The sequence below is a fragment of the Zonotrichia leucophrys genome, chromosome 7, assembly GCF_028769735.1.
Source record: "Zonotrichia leucophrys gambelii isolate GWCS_2022_RI chromosome 7, RI_Zleu_2.0, whole genome shotgun sequence".
Taxonomy (NCBI): Eukaryota; Metazoa; Chordata; class Aves; order Passeriformes; family Passerellidae; genus Zonotrichia; species Zonotrichia leucophrys.
Genome location: NC_088177.1, coordinates 29,594,097 through 29,609,099, shown reverse-complemented (window position 1 = coordinate 29,609,099; position 15,003 = coordinate 29,594,097). Strand labels below are relative to the sequence as shown.

The window sequence follows — 15,003 nt, the reverse complement described above, 5'->3', positions numbered from 1 at the left end:
GTATGCCAGACAAGGAGGATCAGAACCCTGGCCCTGTATCAACCTGCTGCCTCCAGCCCAGCACTCAGACTCTCGCAAGCAATGGGGAACAGGGACATGGGTTCTGGTGTCCCTTTACACCAGAGGGACTGCTGTTTAAGGCACAGCAGCCCTGGCAGCTGTCAGTGGGTGTCCCTTAGGTGCCCACTCACCCTCCACAAGGAGCCGGGCAGTGGAGCGGTCGTCGAAGGCGTCGCAGGTGTACGAGTCCTCATCCTCGGGGCCCACGCGGTGAATGATGAGTGTGCGGTAGCAGTCCAGGTTGCAGATCTCATACTTGTCACCAGCAAAGATCTCGGTGTCCCCACGGAGCCAGCGCACACGGCCCCGGGCGTGGGACACGGTGCACTCCAGCGTCGCCTTGTGTCTCGCCAGCACCGTCTTGTCCCGCAGTGGCTTCACAATGCGGATTGGCAGTGCTGGAGGTGGGGGCAGGGTGTCAGCACCAGGGGGTGAGCAGGCTTCCATGGGCACACCACACGCTGACATGGTACCCCCCAGCCCTGGTGCTGGAGGCCAGCCAGACCTTGCAGCCTGCACTGGTACCTTCCACCTGCAGACTGGCCTCCGAGGTGACTGTCCTGGCTGTGAAGCAGATGAGTCCCTGGTCCTCAGGGCGCACACCACAGAACAGCAGGAAATGCCGGGTGCCTGGGGAAGGAGAGGCTGGCTCAAGGCGACAGCAATGCACACCCATAGGAAGGAGTGGGGCAGGGACCCCCCCTTTGTCTGCACAAACTCCCCTTGCTTGAATTTGCCCTATCCCAGCCCCAAACCGGGTGTGGAGCCACCTGCATCCCCACCTTCTTGCCGTATCTTCACTGTGCTGGAGACCTTGATCTTCTCCCCGTCCCGAAACCACTCGCCCTTCACATCCCCGTGTGACACCTCGCAGGTGAAGACTGCATTGTCACCTTCCCGGACCTGGACATCCTGTAGCTCCTGCACAATGTGGACCTGGCGCTCTGCAAGTAATGGACAGGGTGCCAGGGCAGCCAAGGATGGGGGGAGCAGGCAGGGCAGGGTTTGGGGGTGTACACCCTGCTGGGAGCTGGGTGACCGTACCCTGTACGTGCAGCATGGCGGAGGCCTGGCAGTCGCCGGCATCGCAGGTGTAGCTGCCGGCGTCGCTCAGCTCGCAGCGGCTCAGCTGCAGGATGCGGCGCCGTCCCGCCGAGTAGATGCGGCAGTTGGGCCCTGGCCGCAGCTCCTGCCCGTCCTGCACAGAAGCAAACAGGCAGCACCCCACTGCTTTGGCCCCTCTGCTCTGCCTGCAGCCTTGGCAGGGAGGGCAGCAGCCTGGGGACAAAACAAGGAGGAGTACATGGCCAGGTGCTGGTGGAGGGGGCAAGGGTGAGCCCTCACCTTGAACCATTTCACCTCTGCATTGGGGCGAGACAGCTCACACTCAAAGCTGGCAACCCCCGTCTCTGGCACCCCCAGGTCTCGTGGGACCCTCACCATGGTGACTGGAGGCTCTGAGGAGGCAGGACACAAGACAGGAAGGCTTGATTGGACAAAGGCATGGATTTGGGGCTGCAGGGAAGAGTAGCTGTGGCTGTGGCATTTCAGCATGGGGTGAGAGTGGCACCACCCATGGGCAAGCACTCATCAGTGGTGTTCCAGCTGGCTCTGGACCCAGACCCTGGCTGGTGTCCCCACTGCTCAGTTCACATCTCCTCCCTGAGGACAGGGGGACACTTGCCAGCACTCTATCACCCCTGCTGAGGACAGGGGAACGCATGTGCCAAGTGTGGCCCATCTCAGCCTCAGTGTCTCCCAGTGCAGAACAGCAGCAGGTCAGACAGCGCCAGTGCCACCCACCCCCAGCCTGCCCCAGGGACCGTACCCCGCACCCGCAGGTGGGCGCTGCAGCGCAGAGTGTCAGCAGTGAAGGTGACGGTGCCTGAGTCTTCGAGTGCGAGCCTCTCCAGTGTCAGGCTGTGCCCGCAGCCTGTAGCACTGATCCGGCACGTACTGCTGGGCTTCACCCGGATGCCGTCCCTTGTCCACACCCCGGTCACGCCAGGGTGAGACAGTTCCAGGTGAAAGGTGGCTGTCTCCTTCTCAAAGGTCTCCACATCTGTCAGCGGTGTCCGGATCGACACCTTCCGGGCTGTGAGGGACCCATGTCTGTGAGTAGGTGTCTGCTCCACTGCAGAACCCCGGCTTCACAGTCTGTGCTTGCTGGAGTGATCATCTAAATCCAGTTATTTGCACAGGACTCCCACCCCTGCCCATGCACCCACCTCTCTGAGCACCCCTTCCAGCCAAGTACCAGCTCTGCCTACATGCTCCCATTGCAGCAGTTGGGTGCCCTCCCTGTCCCCATCCCCATCCCCGTTGCCTTCCACCCTCATCCCCAGCCCGGTACTCACGCTCCACGTGGAGCTTGGCCTGCGTGCGGTCGTGCAGGCTCTCGCAGCGGTAGGTGCCGCGGTCAGCAGGGCCAAGGCAGCAGATGGTGAGGGTGCGCCGGCACCCCGACTCCTGCAGCTGGTACTTGCTGCCCGGCTGAAGGAGGATGCCCTGCTTCAGCCACTGCACCTCGGCAGCCTCGTGGCTCACCTCCACCTCCAGGCACACGTCCCCCTGCTCCTCTGCCACCACATCCTGCAGCTTCCGCACAAACAGCACCTGTGCCTCTGCACGGCCCATGTGCTGGGTCAGCAGCCGGCCCCAGTGTTGTGTCCTGGGCTGAGCCCCAGCTTTGTCCTTCCCCCTCACCTTGCACACTCAGCCGAGCTGTGCTCACCAGCCCCTCGGCATTGGCTGTCACAGTGCCTGCATCACCTGTCTGGCACTGCCGGAGGGTGAGGCTGTGGCACAGCCCGCTCCTTGTCACCAGCAGACGCTCACTGGGGACCACGGGCTGGCCATTCAGCTGCCATATTACAGCCACATCTTCGGGGGATACCAGACACTTGAAGGTGGCATCCTCGCCCTCCAGCACTGTCAGGTTCTGCAGTTCCATGATGATCTCCACCACCCTGGGGACTACAGCCAGGTTGTCAGGGCACAGCATAAGGGACCCCCCGTCATGTGGAGACGCTGAGCATTTCTGCAATCCTGACATCGCTGTGCCAGCATCCCCACCACCCCCATGGAATAGGCGTCCCCCAGGTGGTGGGGATGCCTTGGGCTCACCCTGCACCGTCAGCGTCGCCAGGGTCTGGTCGTCGTTGGACTCGCAGCAGTACTCGCCGGCATCCGCGGGCTCCACGCGGCTCAGCACCAGCGACCGCTCCCGTCCCTCCGCCGTCATCTGCCGGCGGGGGCCAGGCGCCAGCACCCGCCCGTCCTTCCGCCACACCACGTCGCCCCGCGCCTTGCAGAGCTCGCACCACAGCACCACCCGCTCGCCCTGCCGCGCCCGCACGTCCGACAGCCCGCGCAGGAACTTCACCCGCAGCTCTGCACAGTCAAACCCCCCAAATCAGCACCCGCTGGCACCGCAGGGGGATCCCCGGCCACCCCCACTGCCCCCCTGCCCCCACCTCGGACGGTCACGTCGAACTGCATCTGGTCGTGCGGCGAGAGGCAGGTGTAGGTGCCCGCGTCCTCCATGGCCACGTTGTGGATGATGAGGCTGTGCACGCGGCCGTCCCGGCGCAGCTCGCAGCGCTCCCCGGCCACCGCCGCCTGCCGCGGGCCCAGCCAGGTGACATCGCACCGCTCCGTGGAGGTGACGGCAGAGAGCACGGCACTGCCGCCCTCCAGCACCAGCAGCTTCTCCTGCTCCTCCCGTTTGTTCACGAAGAGCACGGGTGCCTCTGCCGGAGGAGCACTGCACTCAGCTGTGGCCCTGCCAGCGGCACAGCATGGCATGGGGATGCCAAGCATCCCGGTGTGAGGCAGGATGAGACTGCACCTGCCCCTGACATGGGCGAGGGACACCTCCAGGCTCACCTTTCACACGCAGTGTGAAATGCACCTCATCATCACCGGCGTCGCAGAGGAAGATGCCACCGTCACCCAGCTCCGCTTGCTTGATGGTGAGGCTGCGCGTGGGACCCTCACTGCACACCAGCAGCCGCCCACCTGAGCACAGCGTCTGTCCATCCTTCTGCCACTGTACTGCCGCTGTCTCCGGGGACAGCCGAGCCACCAGCGTCACACTGTCTCCCTCCTGCACCTCCAGCGGGCTCTGCGCCTCCTCCTTGTTGACAATACACACAGGCCGGGCTGAGGGGTGCAGGGGACAAGGCAGGGTTCAGGGATGTCCTCGCAATGTGGGGAAGTGCAGGGATAGGACCGCTTCAAGAGGAGAGGTGATCCCTCAGTGTGGGGCAGAAGGGCTGTGGGGCTGGCTGGGGGTCATGGTGGGACTAGACAGGGGTCCCAAGGGGCAGGCATGCAGGATGGAAAGGTCTGGCAGCTCAGGGTTCCCTCAGGGAAGGGACAGCAGCAGAGCCCATCACTCCCATATCACTCCCCGTACAGGCAGCACAGCTGCCATGTTGAGACCATTAATTTCATTGTACCACCCACCCACCTGGAGAGCCAGGACACCCGCCTGCAACAGGCCCCCTCCCACCCTGCACAGCCCTCCATCTCCAGCTGATAAGGGTCCAGGCTGAGCTCAGCCTTTGGCAGTCGAAGCAGGAGGAGCGGCGCCTGGGAGCCAGCCAAGGCTAAATTTAAACAGCCCCTGGCTGGGGGAGGCAGCGGGGACATGTCTCGCCACGACCCTGATGTGTCTCTTTCTAACCAACGGCTCCTGGAGGGTTGGGGACAGGGCTCCCACCCTTCCCTGCCATGCTGCCACCCCAGCCTCTGCATCAGCAGGGCCACAGAGGCTTCCCCTCTCCTTGTGTCTGCGGCACGACCCCACCATTCTGGGGGTCCCTGGGTTCTGAGCCAGCTCACCCGACACCTCCACGTTTGTCACCATGCGGTCGCTGGCAGCGTCACAGATGTAGCACCCCGCGTCGCTGGGCTGTGCCCCAGTGATGGTGAGCTGCCGCAGCACCCCGCGGGCCTCCAGCTGCACCCGCTCACCCGGGTGCACCTCCTGGCCATTCCGGAGCCAGCGCACCACGGCATCGGGCCGAGAGAGCTCACAAGCCAGCACCAGGTCTTCCCCAGCCACCAGGCAGCGATGTGCCACGGCACCCGTGCTGCCCACAATGGTCACCGGTGGCTCTGGGGCTGGAGAGATGGGCTGTCACCACAACAGCAGCCTGTGCTGGGTGGCACAATAGCCAGACCCTGTCCAGACTCCTCTGGCTGCAGCTGAGCAGCGCAGGGGTTTCCACAGGGCCACCACACAGATACAGCCCACTCCCCATGTGCCCCCCACCAGCCTCCCTGTGCTCACTGCCACCCAGCCCAGCCTCACATCACCCTGGCAGCAGCCACAGACCCACCTCACTCCTGTTCCCCTGGTCATCCCCACCAGGACCTCCTGCTCACCTTCTACAGTGATGAAGAAGACGATGCTGTCATCACCAGTGTCACAGAGATACTCCCCAGTGTCCTTGCCCGTAGCACCCAGGATCACGAGCGATCGGCGCACCCCATCCTCCTCCAGCCGCACATGCCCCGTGTCCTGCAGCTTCTCCCCATCCTTGTACCACTTCACCTCCCCGTGGGTGTGTGAGAGCTGCACCTCCAGCACCAGGTCCTCCATTGCCTGGCAACGCCGGTGGGTAGGCAGGACATCCTTCTCCAGGATCCTGACCAGCGGATCTGCAGCATCCAGCACCAACAGAGCTGAGGTCTCTGGGGTTTGTGCATCCAGCAGCCCACACCAGGCTCTTCCCTACCCTCATGCTCACCCAACACTTGGATGGTGAAAGTCACTGTGTCATTGGCGGTGTCACAGGTGTATTTTCCAGAGTGCTCAGCTTGGGCAGCGGGGATGAGCAGCCGGCGATGGACACCCTCTTCCTCCAGGACCAGGCCACCCCCAGCCTCGAGCCTGACACCCTCCTTTGCCCAGCACACGGGTGTATCCGCACGGGACAGCTCACAGCACAGGGTCACCGTCTCCCCCGGGGACACCGTCATGACAGGGACAGGTCTGCAGGGCTGCAGGATCCTCACCGGGGGCTCTGCAGGTATGGCATATCTGAGATACAGAGCAGCGCAGGGACAGCACAGCCCTGGGCACCCCGCTGCTGCCAGCTCCTGGTAAGCCCCTGTGCTGGGTGGCCCAGAGGATGGGCACCCACTGTGGCCAGAACCACATCAGCACTGACCTGACACCTTGACATCGAAGGAGACGGCCTCGTCCTTGGTCTCGCAGATGTACTCGCCTGCATCCTCTGCACTGCTCCTGGGGATGAAGAGGCAGCGCCAGGCCCCCTCCACCAGCAGCTGCAGGTTGTCAGTCTCGTCCACCTCCAAGCCATCCTTGAACCAGTGCACCGGAGCATCCGGCACGGAGAGCTCGCACCGCAGTTCCACACACCCCGGCGCCTGAACCAGCAGCTCCAATGAGCGCTGTGGAGGCTGCAGGATCCTCACTGGTGGCTCTGTTGGGGGTGTAGAGGAAGAGTGTGAGACCTGCTAACTGCTCTGCTCCTGGCTCTGCTGTGTCTATTTGCTGTCACCTGTGTCCCTGTCCCCACGGGGCTGTATAGAAGCTATATCCTCTCACCCCAGAGCAAAGAGGTTGGAACTGCTCAGGGCAGGGGCAGCAGGCACAGAGATGGAACTGCATGCCCTCCTCCACAATGCTGAGAGCAGGGAGCAGGGCTGGGGACCCCAGAGCACAAAGCTGGGACAGTGCTATCCTTTCCGGGATGTCCCTGCTGTGCCACCAACCTGCCACCAAGATGGAGTAGGAGACAGATGCATCGCTGGCATTGCAGAGGAACTCCCCTGTGTCTTGTATCTGGGCACAGGGCAGCACCAGGCGGCACTGCAGCCCTTCCTGCTCCAGCACCAGGCTCTCGCCCACCTCCACTTCTTTGCCATCCTTGTACCAGCACACCGGGGACACTGGGCGGGACAGCTGGCACCACAGCTCCACGCGCTGTCCGACCACGTAGGAGTGAGAGGCCTCCTTGTTGGAACTGACAATCCTCACTGGTACCTCTGCTGGGAACATGGCAGGGCTCAGGTGTGCTGCTGAGTGAGCCTCACATGAGGACAGGAATCCCCTGGGCAGCTCACTGCTCACGGTCACCCCAAAGCTGGCAGCATTGTCCCCAGCATGGCACAGGTACCCCCTGAGTCAGGCAGTGCAGCTGCAGCAATGTGCAGCCTCTGTGAGTGTCCCTTTGAGCAGATGGCCAGGACCTGCATTGGGACCACAGCCTCCCTGTCCTTCAGCCAGTGGGCAGGGACATCTGCTGGGGACACCTGGCACTCCTAAACCAAGGGCAGCCCTGCTAACACCTCCCAGAGCTGCTCTGCCTCCAGCGCTGGGGTGAGGCAGACCTTCGGGGCTGAGAGGACCAAGACCTTGTGTCACTTGGCCTCCCATCCTACCTGCCCTGGCAGCTGTGGCCATGGATATCCCAGCCCTGCAGTGCTGCAAGCTGAGGGAACAGCAGGGCTGGGGAGTGAGGTGACATCACCCAGAGGCTGGCAGATGGTTGTGCTCTGGAGTGTAGGGGGGCAGTGTGACACAGAGCTCTGGGAGGAGACAGACCAGCTTGTATGCTCCTGCCCACATCCCCTTCCAGCCCAGGGGCACGGGCAAGGAACTGCTCTCAAGGAGGTGAGAGGCAGCTGAGGTGCTGAAGCCACAGTGTGAGCAAGGAGCTGGGTTAGAGGGAGCAGGGGGAGAGGGATGTAGGTGTCTGTTGTACCCACCTGCCACGGTGACTGTGTAGAAGACAGAGTCCCCACCAGTGTCACAGACGAACTCCCCTGTGTCCTGTGGCCGGGCGCAGGGCAGCATCAGGCGGCACTGCAGCCCCTCCTGCTCCAGCACCAGGCTCTCACCTGCCTCCACCTCCTCCCCGTCCTTGTACCAGTGCACGGGAGCTGCCGGGCGGGACAGCTGGCACCACAGCTCCACACGCTGTCCGGCCATGTAGGCGTGGGAGGCCCCCTCGTTGGAGCTGACAATCCTCACCGGCTCCTCTGTCACGGAGAGACGTGGGGCTCAGCCAGGACATAAGGAGCAGAGCCAGTGATGGTGGCCATCACAGCCCTGTGGGGAGTGATGGCTTCACCACTTGTTGGCTTTAAGGCTGGAAGACACCAATCATCTACATTCTACATAGCACAACCTTCTGCACCATCGTGCCTAAGTCTCCCTCTTCTCCTCACACACTACAACCAGGAGGAGCACCAGGCTTTGAACTGGCTGTAAATTGCTGCAGTGCCCTTGCTCCCACAGTACCTGCCCTGCTTTGCCCTGTGGTGGAGCTGAAGGCTGTGGAGGGAGGAAGCATATAGGCAAGCCCCAGCACTGATAACCACTGTCTGTGGTGCCAGCAGCAGCCCCTGCAGCTGCTCTTCCAGGGGCTGCCCTCTCCTCTGCCTATCTCCCCATTCAAGTGCCAGCCAGTGCTTCTGTCCTGGCTCAGCCTTGACATTTGCTTATACTGTGGCACAGGAATGTGGTTTGCTTGCAGCGAGCAGCCCCATCCCTCCAGCTTGCCAGGACCCAGGACCCAATTCCAGATTGCAGTCATCACTAAAATCACCATTAATTTGCTACAGAAAATGTGTGCCACTGCTCACACCGCCCCTCTGAATTGAGTCAGAGCTCTAAAGACAGAGGGGCTCCCAGCACAAATTTTATCTGACCAGCCCTCCTCTCTCCTGGGAAAGTTCAGGATGCCACCTAGAGCCAGCACTGCCTGCCTGGCCGTGCACATTGCAGACAGCCGTAGCTGGCCTGGACTCTGGTGCCCACAGAGCCCACGGCTCCATGCGGGCACAAGGCATGACCAGCTCCGGGCCACAATGGTGGACAAGCACAACCTGCCCTTCCACAGCCCTCATCTGCTCCGTGCTGGGTGTCCGGGTGGAAGCTTCCCAGACGGCTCCCAGCTGCGCTGCCAGGCTCAGCAGCACAGCGCTGCCCCGCAGCGTGCGGAGCGGTGCGGCGCCGCTTCGCAGCGATTAACCTGCAGCACGCTGAGCCTGCATCCGCCCAGCCCCCTGATCAAAGCACTGCCGGCCGCCTCTCTGCCAGGACCTGCTAAAAGCAATCACATTGCTGGAGTGCAGCTGGAGATGTTGAGCAGCGCTGAAGTGAGGGGATGGATAATGTGCCAGCCCGCAGCGGGCAGCATCGCTCCGGCCTCAGTCTCTCACTAGTTCTGAGGGAGCTCCAGGGCTCAACAGCTGAGAGAAAACCCAGAGGATGCTGGGGATGGCCGAGCTTGAGGCAGGCAGGCTACATGCCATAACAGCCCGATAGCTGAGATGCCTCAGGGAAACCCAAGCGTGCCACAGCAGTGCTTGACTACAGCAGCCAGCCTGGCACTTGTGCCAGAGAGGTGTCAGCCTGAGCCTCCAGGCACCCACCCCCAGCCCTGCGGTGACATTGATGTCCAAATCCAGATTGAACCAAGACAGCCTCCCTAAGACCCTTCTGTCAAAGTTATGCAAAGCTGCTCAGCCAAAAGGCTGAGCTTCAGCAGATGGTGCTCCCTCTCCCAGCCTAGGGAAGCAGAGCTCTCCATGCCCCACACTCCCACACAGCACACGACTCCTGCCTCTTCCCAAAGCCCATGCTGCCTGTCCTTCCCACTGGCAATTTTGCCTTTATCTCACTAGAACCCCCTCCCTTCCTCACCCTCCCAACAGTCACCACTCCACTGACTCTTCAGCATCTCTTATCACTCATCCTATCTTCACTCCTACGTCCTTGGCCATCAACTTTGGCCCTTTGCCGTGTGTTCACAGTGAGGCTTTACCGCTGTGGTCACATCACCTTTTGACTGGGCTTGAGCTCTGCCCCTGCTTGCCTTCCTGTGGCTGTGGGATGTGGGTTTTGGGGCCAGCAAGGGGAAGCCTTTAGTTTGCTTTCAGCTTTCATTATCCTGTGCCAGGCGGTGATGCCAGCAGCCGCTCCACAGCCGGGGCAGCTGCCCCAGGTGCTGAGTCCTGCTCCCATCCAGCAAACACCACCCAGCCATCGGTCTCCAGGCAACTGCTCATTTTCAGCAATTAACGCTGTCCATCAGAGCAATGACCAACCATGAGTCACCCCACGCCAGGTGCCAGGCCCACTATTTTTAGGACCTTGGAGGAGGGCTTGGTTACTAGCCATGGCAGAAGTCCGGCAAACACCCTGGTGTGCAGGTGCTGGGTGCTCTCATGTGCTCTAATGTTTCAGACAGGCTGAGTGAGCTGTTCCCTCTGGCCCCTGGTCTGAGTCCCACAAGGACCCCAACTGAGCAACGAACCAAACTGCTGGTGAGCACCAGGCAAGATCAAGTCTGACAAGTATCCCATCGCAGCGGGTGACAGCAATACTGACACCAGCACATGCTTTGTGACATCCTGCACCGGCAAAGAAAGCCCCCTGAGACCCTACCAGCCCTCCTGCATCACACTCACCTGCCACAGTGATGGTGTAGAAAGCAGAGTCCCCACCAGCATCACAGACGAACTCCCCTGTGTCCTGTGTCTGAGCGCAGGGCAGCACCAGCTTGCACCGTGGCCCCTCCTGCTCCAGCACCAGGCTCTGGCCCACCTCCACCTCCTCTCCATCCTTGTACCAGCGCACTGGGGCTGCTGGGCGGGACAGCTGGCACCACAGCTCCACGCGCTGTCCGGCCATGTAGGTGTGGGGGGCTTCCTCGTTGGAGCTGATGATCCTGACTGGCACCTCTGCCAAGGATAACGTGGGCCTCAGCATGACTGGCTGCAGCTTTCAGCCACATGATGGGGCAAGAAGCAGGGCAGGAGCACTATCAGGAGGTAGGGGACAGGCTCCCACACACAGTCCCCAGCTCACCGGTCACGGTCACCACGAAGCTCACGGCATCATCCCCGGTGTCACAGGTGTACACCCCAGTGTCTGAGGGACACGCTGAGCGGAGCAGCAGCCTCCGCACACAGCCTTCTGCCTGCACTGCCATAACGTCATCCAGGGGCACGGCCTTGCCATCCTTCAGCCAGCACACAGGGGCATCCGGGGTGGACACCTGGCATTCCAGCAGCACAGGCATCCCTGCTGGCACTTTTCGGAGCCGTTCAGCCTCAGACACTGGGGCAATGCGGACCTGTGGGGCTGAGAGACATCGAGGAGCTGTGAGAAGCATCCTCCAGCATGACAGCCCCTGCTGCTGGGGTCCTGGTAGGACCCCAGGGTGAGTGCCTTGATCACCTTGCACATGCAGGATAGCCGAGTCCCGCACACCACCGGACACAAAGGTGACCTGAGCCCCACTGTCAACCAGTCGTGCTCCTCGGATCAGCAGTGAGTGCTCCATCCCATGGCGCTGTACACTCCACCGGCCGCCTGTGTCCTCCTCCTCAGCCAGCCTGGCACCGTTGAGGAACCAGGACCCATGCACCGCAGCCGACAGCTCCAGGGAGAACTGCGCATCCTCGCCATCCCTCACCCACGCGTCCTGCAGACCCCTCTCCACACGAGCTGCTGGGGCTGGAGCACAATTGTATTGAGCCCCAGTGGCACTGACTGCCAGCACACTGTGGCACGACATCCCAGCTTTAGCCTGTCTCCTCACCAAGATGCACAGATCCCGGGAAGTCCACGGGGCTGCTCCTGCCGTGCTTGTTGGCGGCAGAGATGCGGAAGCAGTAGTCGGCCTCGCGGGGCACGCTGTCGCCCAGCACCCGCACGCTGCTGGGCAAGTCGGTGGCAAGGCACTGCACCCACTCCCCTCCCGCCGCCTCCCGCCGCTCCAGCAGGTAGTGGCTGGCGGGGCGGAGGTGGGAATCGGGCGCGGGACACCAAGTCAGCAGAGCCGTGTTGGTCTCCACCACGCTCATCTCAGCTGCCACCGGTGCACTCGGAGGGTCGTGCTTCACACCTGCAAGTCACAGCCCAGGTTGCCTGCTTGGGGAGGCTCTAGGGGGGATAGCAGAAGGGCTAAGTGGGGATACACAGCCTAGTTCTTTGGGGATTCTCTCTCTGGTGGAGAGAACGGTCTTGCTCCCTTGTAGCAGGCTACAGGGGTTTGTGAGTGCCTGTAAAGCTGGGTTCCTGGAGCCCTGCTCAAAGCCCCCTCCCCAGAAAACACATTGCAGCATCACACCCCCAGCATATTGGGTGCCTATTCCATCCCCTCTTCTGCATCATCCCTCTCGAACAGGCAGGAGAGAGGACACAGGATCCCTTCAAGGCTGGAGCTTACACTTGACTCGGAGCTGGGAGGATGTTTGCGACTCCCCGACAGTGAAGGAGATGATGCCCGCGTCCTGGCGGGTGACGTGCACCAGCACCAGGAGGTGTGTCCTGCCGAAGCTCTTGAGCACGGTACGGGGCGACTCCCGCAGCTGCAGCCCGTCCCGGCTCCAGCAGCTGCCTTCCACCATATCCCGTGTCTCCACACAGAAAACTGCGTTCTCCCCCTCCATCACATCCAGCTTCCGTGGCAGCCGCTTCGCAATCACCCCTATGGGAAGAGATATATGAGGGAGGAATTCTGGGGACCAGGATGGGCTCTTTGAGGTGGGAGAGGAGGAGGAGGAGGAGGAGGGGCAGCAGCAGGCACCAGCCAAATGGAGGGAAGGCGAATGCAGGGGGCAGTGGAGACTCGGGCAAGGAGGGGAATAGGAAGGCAAAGCTGTGCTCCCGGAGGCCTGAGCCCACCTCGGACAGAGACCTCGGCGATGCTGCGTCCTTTGTCCTTCATCTGGCAGAGGTAGATACCGTCGTCGTCGATGCGGGCATCGCGGATGGTCAGGCGCCGCACCACCCCCTGCTCCTCCATCACGTACTTGTGGCTGGGCTGCAGCTCCCTGTCCTCCAGGTACCAGGAGGTGGGGATGGTCTCCAAGGGCACCTGGCACTCCAACACTGCGTCCTCCCGCTCTGCCACCTCCACGTCTGCCAGCTGCACCTGGAACCGCAGCCGGTGCTCTGCCACAGAAGAGACAGGAGCTTAGGGCATGTGGGGTACAGCATCCACTGTCAGCCCTTCGCTCAAGGTGCTCCCAGCTCACAAAGAGCAGCAAACCCTTGTCCCTCCTTTGCCCTCTCCTTTGGCTTGCATGAGACAGACACTGCCCTGACAAGAACATCCCCCAGAGCAGGGAGGACCAGGGCACAGCCTGGGGAGTCACAGGGATGCCTCCAGTATCTCAGCAGGGAGTTCTGGGGGATGCAGGAGCATGGAAGCCAGCATGCTGTAGCAGGCATCTCAGTGGAGGGGAGCAGTGGGGTGCAGGCAGGGGCTGCACCAGTTCTGGGTAACCCCAGCCACGGGCTGTCCCCAGCTGGCTGGATGGCTCGGGGGGGAATTGGGCAGCTGCCAGCGCAGAATGTTGGAGCCGTGCCGTGCAGGGCTGGCTGCCAAAATCACTCAGCACTTCCAGGGGAATTTGTCACCAAGGCACTCTCCCTCTTCCCTGTTTGTGGCTGGACACCTGCAGTCATCTCGAGAAGCCACACCTCTGTTTGCAAGGAGAGGGACATGGAGCAGGGCACAGCTCCTGGAGAAGCCCACAGTTCTGTCCTGAGGAGCCTGGGGTGACCCTGGCTGCACGGGGCAGGAAGGAACCCAGGGACGCTGGGCTCCCACACAGACACACCCCTGCCAGAAACTTCCCTGAGCCCCCAGGGCTCGGCCACCTCTGACACTCCTCGGGCGTGTTCCTACCTTTCACCTGGAGCTGCACTGCGCTCAGGGTCTGGCCAGCAGTGTTGGAAGCGGTGCACATGTACAGCCCCTGGTCCTGAGGTTTGCAGTACAGCACCTTGAGGATGAAGTAGCCCTCCCGGTCCTCGTAGATGAGATGCCTGCGGCCGGGGGCGAGGGGCTCACCATCTTTCTGCCAGATGATCTCTGGCTTGGGCTTGCCAGTAACGTAACAGCGAAACTTGGCGTGCTTGCCTGCGCTCACGGCAAATGCCTTGGCCCCTGGCACCCTGGCTGGCACTACTCCATTGGGCACCCAGATCTCCGGTGCCAGGCGCCGTCCCGCTGCGTGCCGCCGCCACCGCTGCCGCTCCGCCAGCGCCTCGGCACCATCGGCCGGGGGGCAGCCATTGGGGAGCCCGTCTGGCAGCGCCTGGGGCTCAACCAGGAGCACGGCAGCAGCCAGGGCCTCCTGGGAGCCGCTGCGTGCCCGGCAGACGTACACTCCTCCATCCTGGGGCCGGGCACTGAACAGCTTCAGGAAGTGCCAGTCCTCTGGTTTCTGCCCCACTGCAAAGTGGCTGCTCTCAAAGAGTTCGGAGAGCTTGTGCCCGTCCTTCTCCCACTCCAGCACAGGGCAGGGCTGCCCAGACACCCTGCAGGTGAACATCACGTCCTCCCCCCGGCACACCCGCAGGGACGAGGGGGCAATGAGGAAGGCAGGTGCGACGCTGCCTGAGCATCCCTCCTCCTCTCGCCGCTCCGCTGGCTCCACCCTGAGCATGGTGGCAGCGTAAGTCTCGCCAACGCTATTCTTGGCCCTGCAGACGTAGAGTCCACTGTCCTTGGGGGTAGCACAGGACACCAGCAGGCTGTACAGGTCCCCTTTGGAGTCCATATGGAAACGGTCTGAGGGCTCGATGGCATTCTTGTCCTTTTCCCAGAGGATGCTTGGCTGGGGATCACCCATGATCTGGCAGCTCAGGACCGCATCGGTGCCACTTTGGACCGTGAAGGCACGTGGGTAGGCCAGGAACCTGGGGGCTCCCCCGAACCCCTCCATCACCAGCTCCCAGGGTCACGGCAGGCAGCTGGCTGGAGCAGCAGTGGGGACCATCAGCCTGGCGGGATGTACACACAGACTAGAGTGGAGGCTTGGGCTTCATCAAAGAGATCAACCAGTGTGGAGCCCCCAGCCAGGACGGACCCACACCTGGAGCCAAATGCCCAGCATGGACCCCCTGCTTCAGGAGCATCACCCTCATTTGGAGCAGCA

At 62.3% G+C, this 15,003-nt stretch overlaps 1 protein-coding gene across 1 annotated transcript; it reads right to left on the bottom strand.

Moving 5' to 3' along the window:
* Window positions 1-80: 80 nt before the first annotated feature.
* OBSL1 (obscurin like cytoskeletal adaptor 1) lies at window positions 81-14,790 on the bottom strand. Its single transcript, XM_064719027.1, has 25 exons — window positions 13,749-14,790; window positions 12,740-13,009; window positions 12,282-12,542; window positions 11,652-11,957; window positions 11,288-11,566; window positions 10,916-11,167; window positions 10,516-10,788; window positions 7,803-8,079; window positions 7,165-7,217; window positions 6,811-7,086; window positions 6,243-6,518; window positions 5,820-6,095; window positions 5,455-5,730; window positions 4,909-5,190; window positions 3,949-4,224; window positions 3,537-3,812; window positions 3,187-3,453; window positions 2,767-3,036; window positions 2,418-2,684; window positions 1,889-2,155; window positions 1,405-1,517; window positions 1,105-1,258; window positions 843-1,004; window positions 586-690; window positions 81-458 (listed from the first exon to the last, which is right to left on the bottom strand). Exons 1-25 carry the CDS (start codon window positions 14,788-14,790, stop codon window positions 136-138), a joined length of 6,879 nt encoding a protein of 2,292 aa, XP_064575097.1. The 3' UTR covers window positions 81-135.
* Window positions 14,791-15,003: the final 213 nt, after the last annotated feature.

What these genes read in the sequence shown, in the direction of transcription:
- OBSL1 (XM_064719027.1), bottom strand. Translation starts at nt 14,790, where the DNA reads ATGGAGGGGTTCGGGGGAGCCCCCAGGTTCCTGGCCTACCCACGTGCC. An exon ending in CTTCGTGGTGACCGTGACCG is followed by an intron (nt 10,789 to 10,915) that starts GTGAGCTGGGGA and finishes TATCCTTGGCAG; the next exon opens with AGGTGCCAGTCAGGATCATC. An exon ending in CGCCCACCTGCGGGTGCGGG is followed by an intron (nt 1,518 to 1,888) that starts GTACGGTCCCTG and finishes CTGCCTCCTCAG; the next exon opens with AGCCTCCAGTCACCATGGTG.